At 33.8% G+C, this 20,691-nt stretch overlaps 3 protein-coding genes across 3 annotated transcripts; all 3 read right to left on the reverse strand.

Moving 5' to 3' along the window:
* Nucleotides 1–5,773: 5,773 nt before the first annotated feature.
* LOC112744566 (UDP-glycosyltransferase 83A1) lies at nucleotides 5,774–8,287 on the reverse strand. The gene is made up of 3 exons (XM_025794233.3): nucleotides 8,091–8,287; nucleotides 7,605–7,940; nucleotides 5,774–6,727 (listed from the first exon to the last, which is right to left on the reverse strand). Exons 1-3 carry the CDS (start codon nucleotides 8,221–8,223, stop codon nucleotides 5,874–5,876), a joined length of 1,323 nt encoding a protein of 440 aa, XP_025650018.1. The 5' UTR covers nucleotides 8,224–8,287; the 3' UTR covers nucleotides 5,774–5,873.
* A 521-nt stretch (nucleotides 8,288–8,808) lies between these two features.
* Nucleotides 8,809–16,796, reverse strand: LOC112744567 (uncharacterized). Its single transcript, XM_025794234.3, has 16 exons — nucleotides 16,553–16,796; nucleotides 16,377–16,422; nucleotides 16,147–16,285; nucleotides 15,927–15,987; nucleotides 14,175–15,669; nucleotides 14,031–14,062; nucleotides 13,426–13,558; nucleotides 13,085–13,182; nucleotides 12,840–12,884; nucleotides 11,995–12,100; nucleotides 11,489–11,615; nucleotides 10,537–10,652; nucleotides 10,342–10,418; nucleotides 9,867–10,001; nucleotides 9,620–9,688; nucleotides 8,809–9,306 (listed from the first exon to the last, which is right to left on the reverse strand). Exons 3-16 carry the CDS (start codon nucleotides 16,251–16,253, stop codon nucleotides 9,034–9,036), a joined length of 2,874 nt encoding a protein of 957 aa, XP_025650019.1. The 5' UTR covers nucleotides 16,254–16,285; nucleotides 16,377–16,422; nucleotides 16,553–16,796; the 3' UTR covers nucleotides 8,809–9,033.
* A 1,349-nt stretch (nucleotides 16,797–18,145) lies between these two features.
* On the reverse strand, nucleotides 18,146–19,035 carry LOC112744568 (histone H3.2). Its single transcript, XM_025794235.3, has one exon. The coding sequence runs from the start codon at nucleotides 18,760–18,762 to the stop codon at nucleotides 18,352–18,354; it is 411 nt and encodes a 136-aa protein (XP_025650020.1). The 5' UTR covers nucleotides 18,763–19,035; the 3' UTR covers nucleotides 18,146–18,351.
* Nucleotides 19,036–20,691: the final 1,656 nt, after the last annotated feature.

Here is a 20,691-nt window from a genome sequence, read left to right on the forward strand (position 1 = left end):
TTTCTCTTAAAAGTATAAAAGGTTTGATCGTCAAACTAACATTTTGAAAAAGTAGCCTATTTGTATAATGGTACAATTCTATAAAGATAGATCTAATGGTTACTTAGATTTTTTATAATCATGTTCAATAAGGATTGTCCTTAAAATACAATTATACACTATTGTAGTGGGAGATTTCATGTTTTGAGAAAACGTGATATTTATTATGCACTAGATATATTTTACAAAAGGTCAAGCAAACATGCTCAAGAGCAAAGGTGTTTAAGGTCAAAAGAGTTTTGATAAACACAGATGTGCATTGAAAAATTATACACATGATTGATTGGCTCTAGTGCAAGTGGGAGATTATTGTGATAATAGTATGCCCAAGATCCAATCCATCATGATTGGCTCTCGTGCAAGTGGGAGATTGTTGGGAATAAGTAGTATGACCACAATCCAATCAATCACGTGTCAAATAATTTGTTATTGTTATTATATTAAAATGTTAATATAATAACGTCCTTGATTAAATTTATAAATTTATTATTGTGATAGTGATCACAATATTGAGAGATAAATCTTTTATAATTTAATCTAAATTGTTCTTGGTCATAGGATTATTAAAAAGGACATTAATAATCCGGAAAGATCAATATATATATATATATAATGGTCTTAATTGGATGAAGATTAATAGATCTCATTTATTAAATTATATATATAGATGGTGCATATAGAGATATGACCATTGAACTGACTCACTTTGAGAATTCCTAATGGTTATAATTACCGTATATTTGTCAATAGGATATTCTCAAGATGAACACAGTAATAGAGTTTCCTTTGACCTGCGACTGTCATAGTAATTAACAATGTATTTATTATACTTTGATTCCGGACACCTAATACCCTAGGGTGCTAGTTGAATGGATATTGGGTATGATTTAAATACTTGTAGAATTAATGATTAGTCAATAAAGAATCCGTCAACTCTCGGTAAAGAGTTTGAGCTCTATGGTTATAATGACTGAGATGAATAAAACCTTGGCCAAGGGGATGTAATGAATGAAGAAATGAGTTTCTTAGGTCATTCACAGTTCATTATAATAATGGTAACAAGTTAGAGTTTGACAATTAAACCATACTCTAAGGGTTAACCAAGAGCTGGAAAGATAGAAGGAATTATACTTTGTTCTTCTAAGGTTCTTAGTAAAAATATATTACTTCATACTATCGGGTCGTTGAGGAGTGTTGCTAGACGCCAACCTTGATTAGTAAATTTAGTATGACTAATTTACTACCCGCTTAGTATTGAACCTATGGAGTCACACACTAACGAGTGTTCTAATCTTTGCTGTAAAATTATTTAATTATTAATTTGATTTGATCAAATAAATAATTATATTAATTCAAATGGAATATTATTATATTTTTTGCTAGCACCAAGAATATAATAATAGTATGATAATTGAGAATATTATATGAGATTTGAGAATAATTAGTTATTCTATTTCTAAACTTGAATTCTAAATTTGGATGAGATCCTAACTGATTCTGTTTCAAATTGAGTTATGATATGATTCATAAATTTGAAAGATTCAAGTTTAAAATAACAAGATATGATTTAAATTTGAATTTAGAATCAAATTCAAAATCAGTAACAAATCTCATACTATATATATGTATGCCAAGAGTAGAGGAATGAAAAAAAATGACACGAGAATAAAATAGAAGAGTTTTATTCCTTTACCTATATACACATAAATGTATGTGAGCCTAATTCTTAGAGAAGAATTTTATGGCGTGCAAAGAGTTGCAAGAGGTTTCTCAATTTAGATCAGATGTCCATTGGTCAAGGAGTTGACAGCAGAGATTGGTCTCGGTGTGGATACGCATAGCGCCTTCGTACCATCGAAGGAGAAAAAAAAGGATTTTTACTAGCGTACTCAGGTATTTAGATCTGATCTACTATATATTTATTATTGGAATAAAGTTTAAGCACATATTGGAATAAAGTTTAAGCACAAAATAGATCTTTAAGGATTACTTTCTTTTCTTCCGCTGCATGTTATGAACACATGGTAAATCCTTCAAACACATTCACAATCATAATCATAATCATAATCGAACTCAAACTCATAATTCCTTATATTTCACATTTATCCTAAGGATAATTATCCCCAAGGCATAAGTGGGATAAAACCACCGTCCTTATCACAGTTGGAAATTGAACCGAAGGAAATCCTCAACCTTCTATCTAATTCTCCGATGTGACAAGAGAGATAATCCTCAACCTCAAATTTGGCCAACCGCAACAAGAGAGGGAATACTCAACCTCAACTTATCTATCCGTGAGTGGGACAAAGCCACCGTACTCACTGTGGGCAGGACGAACCACCATCCTGACAACATTCTCAAAATTCCCTTTAGTAAGTTTCAAATAGAAAACTTAATTCAAATTCATTAAAATCCAACCCTAGTGTATATAAAGTTTTAAAACAGTTTATCAGAGTTCATATGCGGGATACAGGGATTTACAAACTGGTTGGATAGGTTAAACAGTTCAAAAATAATATTTTCGAAAAATCAGCATAGTCGTGCGTATGCATGCCCCGTGCGTACGCACGATTTCAATTCGGGATGCACATCATACGTACGCACGTCTTGTGCGTATGCGCGAGTCCCCAATTCTGCAGAATTTCAGAATTTCAATTTTAAAGCCCCATTTTCAAACCTTCATAACATTTGCTACAAAAATTATTTTGTCTGCTCTTCGAATGTCATAAACTAGACAAACCCAATTTTCATTCAAATCAAGTTTCACAAATTTTTGAGATCTAAGAACCAAGTTATGTCCCGTCGAATTTGGTCAAAATGATTTTTTACACAAAATTCTGTAACTTTAACTTTACTTTAGAAAACAACATCCCTTTCTCATTTCAAGTTTTAAAACCAACATAATTTCCATCCAAATTATCACATCACTATCCTTTACTTAAACCACCCCAATTTCACACTTTTCTACTCATTCCTGATACCAATTCATACTCCAACTATTAAATCAACAATCAACACAAACCTCATTCCTAATAAGTAACAAACATACCAATTTCCACAAATCCAAAGAATCAAAACCTCATAGTCATGCCACAACACATCATACATATATACACACGCCCATCATTAGAATTTATCAATCAAATTCAATTGCTTTTAAATTTACCAGAAAATTTTCAAAACATAATTCTTGAATCCAAATTTTTCAAATGAGACTTCAAAACAATGTCTCCAAATAGCACCTGTTTCCATTATTATTATCATTAAATTTTCACTCAAGTTCTTATAAAATTTTGACAGCATCTCTCTTGAAATTTGAATTTTTTCACCCTTCAAAAGATCCATCCAAACCAGACATCTCTCAATCAGTCAAAACATTTAATAATTCTCAGCGTATATCAATCAAACAATTTTCGACAATCAATAAATCAGTTACAGCTCATAACCACAAATAAATCAACTTAACCAACTCAAGGAACCAGCAACCAAATCAAATCAATCACAGTTAAACCAACTTCATTCATTATTTGAGCATTTAATCAAATCACATTCATCTAAACAGCTCAGATTAATCCATAAGACTCGCACAATCACAAAAATATATTTTTCACATCAATATCGATTTATAATAATTTCTTGATATAAAATATGTTTTGAGAAAAATACTACCTCAATCACGACTCAACTACGCGACAATCTTCCTTTTATTCTTGTTTCACAGCAGCGGCATCAATTTTGACCATCCCCGTAGCAACAGCAGCCATCAAACACAGTTCACACAATTAGTCATCCATTTTTAAATAATGAAAACTATTATTTAATTAAAATAAATAATACACTATTCAAATATATTAAAAATTAACTACATCAAATGTGTACAATGAAACAATAGAACGTAAAATAAATAACTACAGATCTAGGTAGTCGTCATCATCGTCGTTGGTCCCGTGACTCTAAGTCGGCAGCGCAGAAGGCGGTGATGACCGTATGCCATCAGCAGGACCGCTGCCACCAGCAAGGTCGATGCCATTGGCGTACATCTGGGCCTTGTACATCTCCATCTGAGCTTGCATCCGCTCCACTGACTCCCGGAACTCCAGCCTGAACTCATCAGTAGATGTCACATGGGTAAAGATCTCTTGATACCTCTCTCAATAATTGTTAAGCACCTGTGCCTGCTGTTCAAGGTTGCGTTGGAGCTACTGCACCTGCAGCCTCAGATCAACGCATTCCTCGAGCTCGACTGGTGGTGGAGTCTGACGACGACCTCAACGTGAATGTGCGGAGGCTGCTGGCGAAGAACGATCTGATCCCGTATACGCGGTTCTTGTACGGCGCTAAGGTAGTCTCGCACCAAACCGCATCAGGATTGACGGCTGCAGTTGCAAATCCATCGGTAACACCCTCCCCACCTTGCTGAGACTACTGACTCGCAGCCTCTAATCTCTGTGTATAGGACTCTTGTGTAATCAACACAAGTTATTGTGATTAGTACGTCAACAGATATATAGTTAATCTCTAATAATTTTATAGCAGGAGATAATTAGATTTATGTTTACTCACATAATGATCCTGAGATCGCTGATAAGCAAATGACATTGCGATCCCTAACGATTAATTTCATCAGATATTCTATCCCCTCCGTTAACTTTTTTGTCCAAAGCTAATGAATTTTGCCTACATATCACATTAATATGCTGCAGTAAAACAAGACAATTAAAACCCTAAAAGATATTTTAGTAGACACTTAAATCTCTAACTAATTTAAACATAAACTTATAATGAACCATGAAGTAGGACAAGTATCCCTAACTTTTAACAAGTCATTGTACCTGCTACTGCACTGGTTGTTGGCTTTGGTTGGTAGTAGCCTTAGTTCCTTTCTTTTTCTAGGTCTCGAATGATGTTACTTTCACCATTTTGATTGATAAACAATACAAATATAAAAAATTGATTTGGCTTGGAAGATTTTTCAGATAATGATCAATCAAGGCATTAGGCCGGACTTGATCACGAACAATACGCTGATCAATGACCTTTGCAAGATCTGCAATTTGAAAGAAGTTAGAAAACTTGTGAATGAGATGAATGAGAAGAGAGGTTTAAAATCTAACAAGATCACGTTCACAACACTAATAGATGGATATTGTTATAATGGGGACATGAAATTTGTATTGGAGATCAAGAAAAAAATGATTGAAAGTTATTAAACTTGATGATGTAGTTTTTACTGCGCTCATATTAGGACTTTGCAAAGAAAAAGAAAGAGAAGGAGGAGCAAGGAACTGAGGCTGCCGTCAACCAAGGCCAGTAACCAGTGCAGCAAATATAATGACTTGTTAAAATTTAAGGATATTTGTCCTACTTCATGGTTCATTTTGGGTTTATGTGTCTATGTTTAAATTAGTTAGGAGTTTCAGTGTCTCCTAAATTTTTTTTTGAAGAGTTTAATTGTCCTATTTTATTGTAGCGTATTGCTGACATAGCAAAGAACATTTTGCCTCTTTGAAATAGTTTCTTGATACGTCATCAACTAACGTGATACGTAGGCAAAATTCGTTAGCTCTAGACGAAAACATTAATGGAGGAGATAAAATGTCTGACAGAATTAATCGTTAGGAGTCGTTATATCATTTTCCAGTCGATAAAAGACAGAACGAGAGTTAGCAAAATAGTTAAGGACCGGAATGAAATTTTACTCTAATTTTATCACAAAGAAAAAAAAAACTCATTCAAATCATAAGATTTTATTATAGTTAGCCCTCATCACAGGGCTCCAATTTTTAGGACAAACAACAATTAACATATATAACTCATTATTTATCATTCTCCCATTATTTTGCCCAATTGACAAACATAATCAAATTCTTTGTTGATTGACCATCTTGTCCTACATTTTTTAAAGTCATTTCCCTCCATTTCAAAGACCTTAATCTCATTTCTTCATTCCCAAGCAATTGCTCCACCTTCTTCCTTATCTCACCCCTTGAAATCAGTTCATTCTTATCCTTTTCCAATTCCAATCCAACCTTCCACACATCACAAATATATAACTTGTTAATAAATTGGTCACTATTAAATGGCCAACATAGAAATGGTACACCCCCACAAACACCTTCTAAAATAGAATTCCAACCACAATGTGTGACAAAACAAGCTATGGCAGGGTGGTTTAGGATCCTCTTCTGTGGTGCCCAAGCCACAATTTTACCTTTACTTCCATGAAATTCTTTAGGATATGATGAATCACTGTTATTCTGGTTGGCGCGAACGACCCAAAGAAAAGGCTTGTTAAGGAGATCAAGCGCGAGTGCTAGTTCTTTGAATTGATTTGATTCCAACACAACCAAACTACCAAACGAAACATACACGACGGATCGAGTTGGTTGTTGATCCAACCAATGTAAGCAAGTTGTGTCTTCTTGCCACAATGAAGAAGAAGCCTTGTTATTATCATAAGTTTCCATGAATGGACCAATTGGTAGGAACCTTGGTGAAATGGAGAATGCTGCAGGCTCAAGATCACAAATAGTGTTGCAAAGCCACCATTGAGCTACTTTGAGTGTTTCCATCTCTTCAATAATATTAGTAAACCAGAGCTTGCTTACGCCGCGCCATGGGAATTGCGCCGTGTCTATCTTAGGCAATCCTGGGGAGAGCTCAATTTCTTGTTTTCTGGTGGGGTGTCCTGCAACCATTACGGAATCATTAAACTCCCAAAGTTTGTATCTGCTAGTTTAGTTTTTCATTTTAATTTCACCCATTTCTAAGTACTAGTATTAGTGAAATTAATAATGTCTGGTCAAATTTTGTTGTTTCAGTGCATTCAATTAATTGAAAATTTTACAAACACAATCAATTTTCCAAGGCCAATGCCAAATCGGCTAATCTAATTTTTGTACAAAAAACATTGCATGAAGATTGGAATTGAAGCTTTGAAATCTCAACGTGATCAAAGTTGTGTAACAAAGTGTGTATTTACATGGGTTACTTTGCACATTTTTAATATATATTTCGTATTTTAACATATATTATATGACTAATTCTACCATAAAGTGATTTTTGGATGTATAAAATGAAGAGAAGTATTTATGTTTATTTTAAAAATAAACAAAAATATAATGATATATTTCATGTGATAGTTATCCAACTATCATAAAAAAATTCTTCATTTCTTTATTTTTTCTCTTATAATTTTAACCTTTCATTTTAATTATAAAATATATATAATATATATTAATTAAAACCAACGATTAAAATTATTGGAATACCGGTATTCCAATACATCTAAAAACTTTTTCATATTATATACCGATGACTAATGTTTTGTTATGATTGTAAAATGGTGAAAATTCAGGTGTAGTCAACTTTACGTGAAGTTGATAACTGAATAATTGAGAACCCTTATATGAAAATTTAGTCAATTCATTTAACGTCTTTTAACTATCAACAATAAAGAAAAACCACCTATGTACGGAATCAACAATAAATATATATGTACAACACTCTTTTGTGAATAGTGTAGGCATCAAGAATCAATGGTAAAGAAGAAACCATATACATACCTGAAGAATCAATAATGCCATCATCAATGAGCCTCTGCACGAAGACACCACATGCCAAGGAAGTAGCTGAAGTTGTAGCGAAGAGAGCACCTTTGATCCCTAGTCTGTGGCCAAGTTCCAAGGCAAAACCCATGTTTGTGGTAACAAGTATGCAACTGATTTTGTTCTCAGAGTCTAAGGCATTGACATCTTCTATTAGCTTTGGAAGCAACGAAGGCATGGTTCTCTTTATGGACAAAAGTACTCTTAACATGTCACTCCTATCATCTTCATTTTCCAAACCATCTGGGAGTGTCACAACCTTAATGTTTGACCCTTCAACGTTGGTGTTGGAGCCTAAACAATATTGAAGTTGAAGAATTGAGTTATAGAGAGGAGAAATTACAACTCATATTTCATTTCATCTAATGATATAATACAATTACTAACATAAATTAATTACGGTATTTTAAGATATTTGAGCCTATACATATGTTACATTATTACCTTTGTGGCTGAACTCAGTGTGTAGAAAAGTGACCTTGCAGCCATGTTTGGCTAGAACATGAGAAAATTGCATGAGGGGGTTCACATGGCCTAGAAGTGGAAATGGTATGCAAAGAAAGTGAGGGATTCCCATCTTTGTGAATTGTTTAATTTGTTGGGAAAAATAATATTCTTCAGAGAAAGAATTATGTGAGGGACTCGAGATTAAAGTGTACTATATATAGTGTTAGCTTTGATTTCCAAGTTTTATAGTGACCAATGCTATTGATCTGCCGCTTAGGATGCTGCATTTCGGCACACAAGTCAAGATTGACGAAATAAATGATGATTTTATTGGGTTCATTCACTTTCAAAGCATTTAATAACTATTGACCGAATTATATGTTGATGACCATTTAATATTGGAAAATGTTTGGGTCTAGTGAATCACTACTTCCTTTGCATCTAGTTGCAAAAAAAGGAGTATTGAGAAAATGAGAAGTTTAAAGGAGTAAGATATTTAACTAAAGCGCAAATGGACCAAACCAATTTAGTTTGTAATATAGTACAATTTTAGAAATGGTTTCTTAATATATGTATGTAGTTAACAATTGTACGACCAGGGTAGACACATAATCAAACTATCGATAATCAGGGGAAGGACATCCTTGAAACAGAGGGGGCATGTCTCTGATTTCATCAAGCATATTTACAAATTACTTATTAACAGGGGAAAAAATTTATGCAAATAGAATTCAGCAATTAGAAGTGGCATTACCTAAGGGAATCCCTTTTAACAGGATTAATACAATGTTTGTTGGTGTATATACTACAACCAAAAGATTATCTTCTCCCTATGATCTTTGTGCTTTATATTCACAGTAAGCTATTTTCAATTCCATCAATCATTATGGAAATCCATTGTCTATTACTCTGTTTATCTATTATATCCATTTGTATTAAATCATTCTCTCAACCAAACTTGGTAATCTGTTTTTTTGTCAATAAACTTTTTCCAGCTACCCTCCAACAGGTTCTCCTTAGAGGGGCTCCAAGCAAAGTGTCCTAGCTTCAAAACTAGTGAATCACCAACCCGTGCTACATAACCTTCACTGTTAGCATGGAATATCTTTGTGGGGCTCCTACAATGGATTCCACCCCGCTTCCTAGCCTCAATCAACTCGGTTAGCACATCACGGATGCCAAAATCATAGAAATGGTCATAAAATATTGTGGGCTGCAAAGTATTCAAGCACAATATAAGTCATTGATAAATATGGGGCATCAAAGATGAAGAGACTAACAACAGATTGTCCTCTAACAGAATTGACTTCCTCTGAGGTTATCAAATTCTTAATTTTGGGGTGATCAATAACATATTTATAAGGGAGGTCAGTATGTCATATTTTATAAAATAAGAAGTACCAAGTGCCATAAAGGTATTGCGAATAATATCTCCCAATCTCAGAAGAGCTCAATGTAATTTATCCGAGGTTTGAATCCATTAAGAAGGTATTAGTCTATTGGATGTTAGTCTGTTGAGAACTTACCGTTCCGGGATGAGTCAAGATATATGCATATCCCTCCATGAGCTTGTCTCGTGGAAATGGCCAGTGACCCTGAAAATAACATGAAATGTTATGTCCATTTTCCTCATTCTCTGATAGTATATGCAACAATGTCAAGGCAACAGCGCACAAATTGAGAAAAAGGTCAGACTTTCGAATCATGGTTTGCATTAGTATGTGAATTGTGATTTTTTCAGAAGGGAGAGTGTTTCAAAGACAGAATAGATACCTGAGTAGACCCTGTGTCATGATTCTCTATGAATGTAACAGCACGAGAAGGCCACCATCCCATTACTCCTGTAGGTTTCCCTTGAGGATCTATCAGTCTCCAATATTCACCAAGCAAAGCACAATGAAGTATCCCCTGAAAATCATAATACAACAATATAATGTTAAATTCTAGCCACAAGACTTTCACTTTTTGTTCCCTTCCTTCTAATGAAGTTTTCCACTTCTTTCTATAGAGGGAAAATCCGACATGACTTTATCATCATATTAATCGGCTGATAAATACGCCATCCAGGAAATTTGTTATTTTTCTAATATTAATCGGGTAATATGGAAAATTTCTTGCCCATGAAATCAGCTTGCCACGACTGAATAGTAGCTCATATCTCCTTATATATAGATTTTTCATTATAATAGCAAGCTTCTGGATGTAAGATTACCAAGAAGCTACCATTAACTGATGTGGAACAGAGTACCTTTGTTGTCATATCAAATGCAGCTGAAGTGCCTCCTGTAGCGTTGACCCAGTCAACTATCCGTTGTCGATGAGCATCTATTTATTACAAATTTGAAATATAGCTTTTAAGATAAAAGTATATAACTCAGAGGTTGATATATTTCAGGTTATTGCAGGACCAATAATAAGGAGGATAAAGCAGTAAGTAACGAACCTTGGTTGTAACACAAATTTCCATGTTCATAATTCATGGCGTCCCAATATTCTCCAATGGAAAAAACAGGGTTTGATGCTTCAATATATTCTTTTACGTATGTACCAGAAAAGCCTCTGCAGGCAGATAATAAGGAAAAATCAAATTTTATATTATAATATTTTAATTGTAAAACAAAGGAACTAGAATAACTTCAATGTTCAATTTGATGAAAGAATAAACATATAAATAAAAATGTGTAGAGCATTGCAAAGAGAGACTGCTGAAACACAAGATTTTGTGCTCCCTTAAAAATATTGAACTAATCTATTTTGGTATCACGTTTGCTCAAAGCACCACAGATATCAGATATAAAGATACGAAATTTCTATTATATCATTATTTAGCTCCCATTTCTCATAGTGCAACTTAAAACTGTGACATTTTTTTAGTAAGAAAGCTCCCTAAGAGTTAAACACTTTGAAGACAAGGGAAGTGTTTTTTTTTTCTTCCTTGCAATACTACGCTAACAAATCTTGCAGGCTCTGTTTTACCATTATCCAATGGCTACCAAGCAAGGGCCAAATAATGGTGTTTCAGACTCTAACCTGAAAGGACAACAGTGTACTTGAATTGAGGTTTAAAGAAGAAAAAAAGTTGTTCATACGACACTAAAGACTACAGTATTTTTAAGTTGAATATTTATTCAAAAGTGGCCTCATTAACCAAAATGAAAAATATTTCTTTCATCAATTAATATACTACCAACATTTTCCAGCTACCTACATAAAAGGAATGGAGAAGATTATGCCAATTTATCTGTTGTATTTACTTTTACTGACAATTCTTCCTTATCTTTTCCATTCTTTACTCATAATATAAATTGATACAACTTGCAAGAGAGATTCAGTAGAAATTAGTAAGTAAAGAATTATCTCAAGCCTCCAAAATACTTAGAATGGAAAAAAATTACCTCACAAAATCAAGCCTCCATCCATCATAACCTATGTCACTTCGAAGCCATTTTAACCATTCCTTGATATCTTTCCGTACAAAGTCCTGAGAATGATCAATATTTGGTGCTGCATGGAATATATCACCTATATAAAGAGAATCAGAAAAACGTCTATAAAAATCCTAATAATTACCTGGTAAAGCATTTTGCACTCCCATATTGTGGAGAAGGTGCTATATTTTTGTCTTCCATATGGGGGAGTATCAGTTATGACACATTAGAGAAGTGGAACTCCATAGTTCATACTTCTTTTCAGGACCACGCCAACCTTAGACCAACGGAAAGCGAACACTCAAACTAATTACAAATTACAGGTTTCAATACTTTTTTTTTCTCCCTCATACTTATTTAATTAGGTTTTGTATCATTTGTAGTGGAAGGCCACAGCCTCAGTTTCTCACACAAGTAACTTACTGAAAAGACAAGATAAAACTGTAGAGGATATAATATATATAAAGATATACCACTTGATGGATTTCCACGGCCCTCAAAATTGGGATCGTCACATACAATTGCTTCAGGTCCCCATGCAAGCTTGCCGTCATAAATGTTCCAAACACCATTTGGACTCTGAAACATGTAAACATTGTGAATTTCTGACAGCCCTTTATCAACACTCTATTATGAAGTGTACCTATTGATGAAGAGATTTCTCCATCTAGAGTTCGAATACTAAAAAAGAAAAGAGACCATACAAATCACAGAACACAGCTACTGTATGCAAACCCACAGGTTTCGAAACACATGGCCCATATTTCAGCAAATTTCAGCATAAACCACATGCGAAGACTAGAAGAATTTCTTAATTCCAGTTTTAGCATGTAGGATGTAGCTGAGTTGGATAAACAACCAACATTAGATACTCAGAATGGTTTTACATCTCTATAACATCTCACATAAGAATGATTTGATCAGTATGTGTGAACAATGTACGAAACTTTAACTTGTGCTAAAGGTTAATTAATTTATGCAGAATAGAGAAACAAGAACTAAACTATAGACTACTTGCTCCGTTTATATTGATTAGGCTACAACAGATATAGGAAACTAAAGATAATTGACTAAAACCACAAGCCGCAATTGAATGATTAACGAATTACTTTCATGTCTCCAACTCAACATACCAGAATCTTTTATTATAAAATTGGAGAAAATAAGTATTGTGATTAAGACCAGACACTACCCTTATACTCAATCTAACACCATGATGACTTCAGTTTAGCCCATAACCCATGTCCGAAGAACAAATTTTATAACCTTTTGCACTAAATATATACAAAAAGTTTAGACTAAGCAGTAAATAACTTACCTGTTTCTGTGCACATCGATGATTAAGTACAACATCTCCCAAGACCTATTCACCAATGAAATATCTTTCAAAATTGACGACCATACTTTGCATTTGAAAGTTTGAACATAGGAAAGATAAAACAGGTCTTACTAACAAATACCCTAAGGGCACTACTTAAGAATGTTGCAACTAGAAAGTTTAAAAAGAAAATGTAAATCGAATGTAAACTTTGTAAGTTTCTCAAAGCTAGCAGAAAAGCATACCACCAGATCTTGAGAATGCATTTCCTGTATACAACTTTTAAGGTCTTCCACAGAACCATAGCTTGAATTCAAGTCGTAAAGATCAGAAGGCATATAACCTGCATGTTAGTTAAACCGTCATTAATGCTTGCCGTGCCACAGGTTGACATTGACCACATATTACATATGGCATCTTAAAGTGAAAGTAAACGAGATGACAAATAAAACAGAAAATATAATGACAGATCACAGGAATGATAGAACTGGGTAAAAAAAATGTGGCAAGATGCAAGGACAGAACAGGTTATTATTCCAATGGTACACAATGATGAAAAATATATATATAAGTGAGCTAGTCAAACCTTGGGGAGCAACAGATTGTGTTGGCGGTGGTAGCCACACTGCTGTTATACCAGCTTGAGATAGATCAGAAGATTTAGAAGCTAATTCAGAATACCACGGTTTTCTCCAGCTCTCCCAATTAAAAGCTTGAAACTGAGAAATATAAATTCATCAGAAGCAATGACACTATAGAGGGTAAAAAGTTTCAATAGTTAATGCTCATAACAACAAATAGCAATATCAGAGTTAATGGACCCTTGAAGACAATCCTAAACAATGCATGTGATGTAATGATATACTACATTAGTACTAGATGAAAATCAGCGTGCAAAGGCACTAAATGCTCTAGCATTTCTACATCCACACTATTGTATCAAATACTCAGAACTCTTCCTTTTTTTTATTAAAAAAGAGGAGGATTTTAATTGTGCAATGCATTCGATGTATTGAAAGGTTAAAATCTTTTCAATTAAACATTTCCCCTTTTTTATTTCTTAACAAGTACCTTAAGTTAGCAAAACACTTAAATTATAATCACCAGATCTAAGCAACTCAAAAAGCAATAACCTAATGTCCTACATTTACTCCAAATCTCTCAACTTATTGGGTAAGTAGGTATACTAACCACAATCTCGCGTCCTGTTCCAGTTGCTGACTCTGCATTTAAGTTATAAAAAATTTTAGATGCCAACAAGATAAACCATCCAGAAGCAAAGTTACATATAATTTCAAGCAACGCATTAACACAGCAAAAGCATAGCATCCGGACCTAATTTTGTTTCATCAGGGTCTCCCTGCTTAGCCTTCCTTTTAAGAGCAGTCTCCAATGCATTTCGCTTTTTCTCGAGTGTTTCTCTAATATGTTCATCTAAAGCATCCCCTTGCTTTAGCTTTTCTTGTGCAATGGACCATACTTCATCTTCTTTAGGTAACTCTAAGGGTCTGAATTTTGATGTCAATGGTTCTGCTACACCAATTTTTCTTGGTGGAAACTTGGTAGAAATTTCCTGAATTCTTCTTGCCATCCACTGAGGTATCTCTCTACGAGGACCGACACTTAGCAGTTTCCATTTTTGAGAATCATCAGCTTTCAGAAAGTCTATCCGTCCGCCATTAACAACATAGATGGAATCCGCATCCCCTTCATCTTGCCGGCTTTCCCTCAATAAGAATGATTCCGCCATTTCAGTTCTATGTCTCCATACCCTTGAAGCGTCTTCTGAAGCTTTTAATGATCTCTGAAGTGCTTTGAATCTATTTAGGTAGGCATAATCTTTCAAACGCACCATTTGTTTGGCAGCTTCAACAGTAGCCTTTATGTTCTTCAAGTCAGTCTTAAAAGTCTTGGAAACTGCCTTTGTTCTTTTTGTAACATCGATCTTCATTTTCTTCATAAATGTCTTGATCTCCTCTACCTGCTTCAAAATATTTTTCCCAGTTGACTCCTTAAAATCAAGCAAAGCCCTCTCTGCATCAATAGCTCTTTGTTCAAATGCCTTTTGCTGTTGTCTGGTTTGTTCCACTTCCAACTTCAGTCCATTAACCTCATTTCTTGCAATAATCAACTGAGATTCTAAATCACTTACTATTCCCTGCAACTTCATATTTTCGGCCTGGACAGAAGCAATTTGATCAAATGGAGAGGCATTATCTATTAGTGTTTCTGTGGTTTTTTTTGCATGTTCACTCGCTTCTTCTGCTATAGCTAGGGCTCTCCCTATAGCAAATTCTGACTTTTCCACAATGGATGATATTGTACTTTCAGTTGCATCCATGATTTGCTTTTCAATTAGATGAGCTCCTTCAGCGGCTGTGGTTTCTGCCGATGAAATTTTGAGTTGAGCATCTTGTAGTATATGAATAGTTGCCTGATGGAATGCAATCTCTGCTAACTTTTCAACCTGCACAGCAAGATCAATAGCATCTTGTTTGGCAAGGACCAGCTTAGATTCCAAATTGAACCTCTCTTCAACTGTCTCCTTTAGAGCTTTTTGGAAAAGAGACTTGGCGGCCTCAACTTCTGGTATATCTACCTCATTGTCATGAGAAATCTCTGACATGTACTCCGCCTTTTCGGCCTCAGATTGAGCCAGTTTTTCAAGCAATTGATTTCTCTCCTTCTCAAGAGCATCTTGTTTCGCTTGTGCCACTACAAGAGCTTCCTTAGTCATCGTTAATTCATCTTCTAACCCCGTAGCTTCACTTCTTCCCAAATGACCATCTTGACCAACAACCACCTCAGAGAATGAATCATCTGAATCCTTCTGTCATAGAGGGTAAAATATAGGTTATTTCTCAACTATCACGAAGCAAGAACTCATGTTATTGGGACCTACTTAACAGAATAGCAGAGAAGACATAAAATCTTGCTCACTTCTAGAATGATGAAAACATCCAAAACCATGTACTTTATAAAGATTTCAAAAAAAAAAAAAAGAAAGAAATATTGACAAACAAGAAGTAAGACAAATAATTCTAGATCATAATATTCCAAAAGCAATATATTCAAGAGTGTCCTTACAGCTCCAGAGTAAACAATAGAAAATGGTCTGGAGATTCTCTTCTCAGCAAAGAAACAATTCCTGCAATAAGGTAAACAAAGAAGATTTAGGCATTTATTCACTACTTGTAGATAAAGTTATTTTTTTTAAAATACTAATAATAAGAACAAATGTATAAGGTGGCTCCACAAAAATTAGTATGTGGAAGGATACTAAAAAAGATGAATTCTTTAAGCAAACCTGTTTCTAATTGCTGCAAATGAAGTTGTTCTTCTACATATAAAAGGGTGGTTTATAACAAAGGGACGAATCCCAAATGCTGCATGAGGCAACAAAGCAGCTCCCATTCTTTTTTCTTTTCTCTTCACTCCTGTATGTACTACAAAACCATCACATTCAATCGCAGAAGCGAATGTGAGTTGTAATTCAAACTATAGCATCACCAAATCAAGAACTCACAAAACACTTACCTTCTTCCCTTTCTTTTCTATCTTTCTTCCTTCTTGTCTTCTAAACCTTCGTAATAAGTGATATAAAATTGCAATCATCAATGATGATACAGAAAGCTATTAGAAGTGAAAAACATAAACGAAGGACATGCAACTTGGAAATGAAAAACAAAAAGAAAAGGTTTTAGAATCTTTACCTGATTCAAGAGAATGAATGAATGAAGAACAGAATGAATGATGGAATGATAATAGAGGAGGTGGAAATGTGATTGTGAGGTGAGGGACGGGAGGAAGGTGCTACTGTATTTCAATGGCGCTGACAACGACGGAGGCTTTCATGGCCCAGAAAGTGTTGAATGGCGAAAACTATCATTTTTTGAAAATATACCAAGAAAGAAAACAATTAGAAAATTGGTTTGACGAAAATGGGAAAAGAAAAGTGTCACGTTCAGCTCAAGTCAATGTATATATACTTGCGCTTTGCAAAAGGCAAAAGGTGTTTGCGAAATGAAAGGAGTTGAAAGCCAGAAAAAATAAAAAATCTACGACTACGAGAACTTCACGAGACGCTGCTCTTTTTACCGGCGTAACTATCAGATTTATGTTTTTAATAGTGAATTTCAACATTAGTAATTTTTGTTGATGTAATAATATACCACTGCATGTCCATGCATAAAAATTAAATAATTAATTGTAGATTTTTATTATTTATCTTTAAAATATTTAAATCTAAATCAATTTAAATTGAATTTCTTATTTAACCTAATTTAAACCGAAAATCTAATTTAAATTTATTTGGATTCTAATTATCGCAAACTGCGTGGATTGATAGTAATAGTATCTTGTACAACATTGAGACTAGTGGTACAATTTAGAAATTTTAAACAGTATATTAATCTATTTTAAGTGATACGTGACGCATGAATTACTTGTTGAAAGCTCCATGCCTCCATCCCACGGATCAAGCCGGGCCCAATGAAATTGAAAAAGCAATGTATCCTACTTAAGAACAGCTCATCACTCATCAGCCACAATCAAATAATGCTCATTCATTCTTTATAGTCATATATATGGTACTCTGCTAATGTACACAACTGAACTAGTGACTGCATAAAATTCACTATAATTTCCTACCACAATTAGATTTTTTTTTTTAATTTTATTAGGCTAACAATGGCTGTATGAAAGAGTGCACAATATATATTTCACAATTAGTGAAACGAAAGCAACAGAATATGCAAATGAATGCACACAAAGAACACTCATATTTCGCGTTTTCGCCCCACCCAGAAGACTAGACAACACAAAATGGAAACTCTCTAGGTCCATGAGAGTGAAGAGAGCTTGTAATGTCAAGAATATCTTACAATAATGCGGCATCAGTAAGATGGACCCTTAGGCTCTTAATAATAAAAGCCAGCAATTTCAAAAATCTTCAGTCTCAATACTTCAATTGATATGAATTGAGTGTAAAAAAAGCAGGAAATTACGGTTTAATATTTATTCTAGGTAGAGACCGCCTCACCATTGCAGCTACGAGAAATTGATAACCGATCAAATTTAATACAAATACAAGATATATAAGACAATTGTTAATCAACAGCTGATATAGCCAAACAAAACCCAAATAGTTCAGATTTATCAACTGTGTATAAGAATCAAAGCTAAAATCAAGTAACTGTTATAGCAACCTAAAACTACTGAAGCTTAGCCATTAATGAAATCAAGTGAAGTCTACATGCAAAGACAATTAAGCAAGTAGAAGTTTAGTAATGTAGTAACGTCAGATCTGAAATTTCAAAATCTACTAATACTTTGTTGTAACAGTAATACAAACTAGACATCAAATACTACTACTAAGATTAACACACAATTTGCTCAAAGCAGATACACATTAACATTTTAATTCAGCAAAAGACGAGCCCTCATTACAATAGAACATAGAATTGGGATTCATTAACATTCTAAAAACCCTAGAATCTACCAGGACCGAAACTTAAGCCCTCTCGCCTCTGATTCTGCGAGCCAACTGAATATCCTTCAGCATAATGGTGACTCTCTTGGCATGAATGGCGCAAAGGTTAGTATCCTCGAAAAGACCGACGAGGTAAGCCTCAGCAGCTTCCTGTAGAGCGGCGACGGCGCTGCTCTGGAATCGGAGATCAGTCTTGAAATCCTGGGCGATTTCACGAACAAGACGCTGGAACGGAAGCTTACGAATCAAAAGTTCAGTGCTCTTCTGGTACTTCCTGATTTCTCTCAGAGCCACCGTTCCTGGACGGAAACGATGAGGCTTCTTAACTCCTCCGGTCGCCGGAGCTGACTTTCTGGCGGCCTTAGTTGCCAGCTGCTTCCTTGGAGCCTTACCGCCGGTGGATTTGCGAGCTGTCTGCTTGGTACGTGCCATGTCGATTAGAAAGTAACGGAAGAGAAAATAAGAGATTTGATTTTCTCGAGAAAGTGTGAGGAAAATTTGAGAGGTGGTGTGAATGATGGGAAATTGGGGAATTGTTATATAGCTGCAGATTTTGGGGGTGGTGAAAGGCGGGAAATGAAAATGGTAATGGGGAGAATGATTTGAGGAGATTGTAGCCGTTGATGGAGAGAAGAGGGCTTATCGACGGTTGTGAGGCTTTTAAAGTTGGAGAATGGGATCGCGATCCGTGGCAGTGAGATTGTAACCAATAGAGTTGTCTCATTAAGCTCTTTGTCCTTGGCAAATGCTAATTACTATATTTCGCACATAATCCATATAAATAAATAAAGAAAAAGTAGGATTTTGGTTCTTAACATATAGATAAAAAAAAAATTTGTTTTTAATTTTTTTTTATATAAAATTGCTTTTAAAGTTTAAAATTAAGTTTTAAAATTAATTTTTTATTTAAATATTAAAATTTTGGACCAAATTACACATAATAAAAAAAAGAAAAAATAAGAGAAAGAGAGTGTTTTTACTTATGCGAAAAAAATAGAGAAGAAAAAACGAGAAAGGAAAGAAGAAGAAGTTGTGCACAATCTATCTCTGCCTCCGCTTTCGCCGCCATTCTGTACGATTTTGGTCACAAAGTAAGGACGATTTTAAAACTAAGTCTTTAAGGAGGATTTTGTAGGTTAGGAACGAAACAAATTTCGGCTTATATTTTAGAGATCAAAATCATACTTAGTGCTTGTTTGGACGTCATTATTTTGATAAAAAAATATCTTTTTTCAATGAAATTTGTTTTTACCGTGTTTGGCAAATTTCTAGTAGTAAAAGTAAAAGCACTAGAAAAATAAAAAAAAAACATCTTTGTTTAAAAGATCTTTTTCTCTTAAAAAAAGATGTTTTTCATGTAATAAATAAACAAAAAAATATTTTTATATTATTATATCCAAACATAGTTGATAGATAAAAAGAACTTTTTATGCATGAGATACCCAAACATAGTGCTTGTTTGTGCGCCATTATTTTGATAAAAAAATATATTTTTTCAATAAAAATAAAGATCTTTTTTTTTAGCGTGTTTGGTAAATTTTTAGTAGTAAAAGTAAAAGCATTAGAAAAATTAAAAACAAAATTTTGAAAAGCTGTAATTTACATTTTTTTTAAAAGATCATTTTTCCTTAAAAAAAGGATATTTTTCATGTAATAAATAAATAAAAAATATTTTTATATTGTTATACCCAAATATAATTGATAAATAAAAAGATCTTTTGCATGAGATATCCAAACATAAAATTACTTTTACTTTTTTATGAGATCTTTTAAAAAAAGATAACTCAAAAAAAGATCTTTTCTTAGCTCACCCAAAACAAGCTCATAAAATTACTTTTACTTTTTCATAAGATCTTTTAAAAAAAGTTAACTCGAAAAAAGATCTTTTACACCCAAACAAGCTCCTAACCCCTAAATAAACAAAGACAATTATTTCTGTATTTTTTAAAAGTTAGAGAATAAGTTATTTTTTAATATATCATCACATAATAAAATTAATTATACTCGTATTTAATATAGGAAATAATTTTTTATATTTTATTTGAATATAAATTATTATATTTAAATTAAATCCTAAATTTTTATTTTTATTTTTACGGGACGAAAAAATTTAATAAATACTTGCATAATCTTGGATTAAATTTAATAAATGTTCAAAAAAAATATTTAAATTTATTATATATGAAATTGATTAAATATTTAATTATTTCATGTGTTAAAAATCAAAAATTATTTTTCTTATGGATCCAGGGGTGGTGTATTGGCTGGATATTGGCTAAAGATAGGTATTGCCGAAGTATGAAACTCACGGTCTGCGACGTGGCGGCACTCCTTCAACACGCCAGGGGGGTGCTGACTCAC

This window comes from Arachis hypogaea, chromosome 14 (assembly GCF_003086295.3).
Source record: "Arachis hypogaea cultivar Tifrunner chromosome 14, arahy.Tifrunner.gnm2.J5K5, whole genome shotgun sequence".
Lineage (NCBI taxonomy): Eukaryota > Viridiplantae > Streptophyta > Magnoliopsida > Fabales > Fabaceae > Arachis > Arachis hypogaea.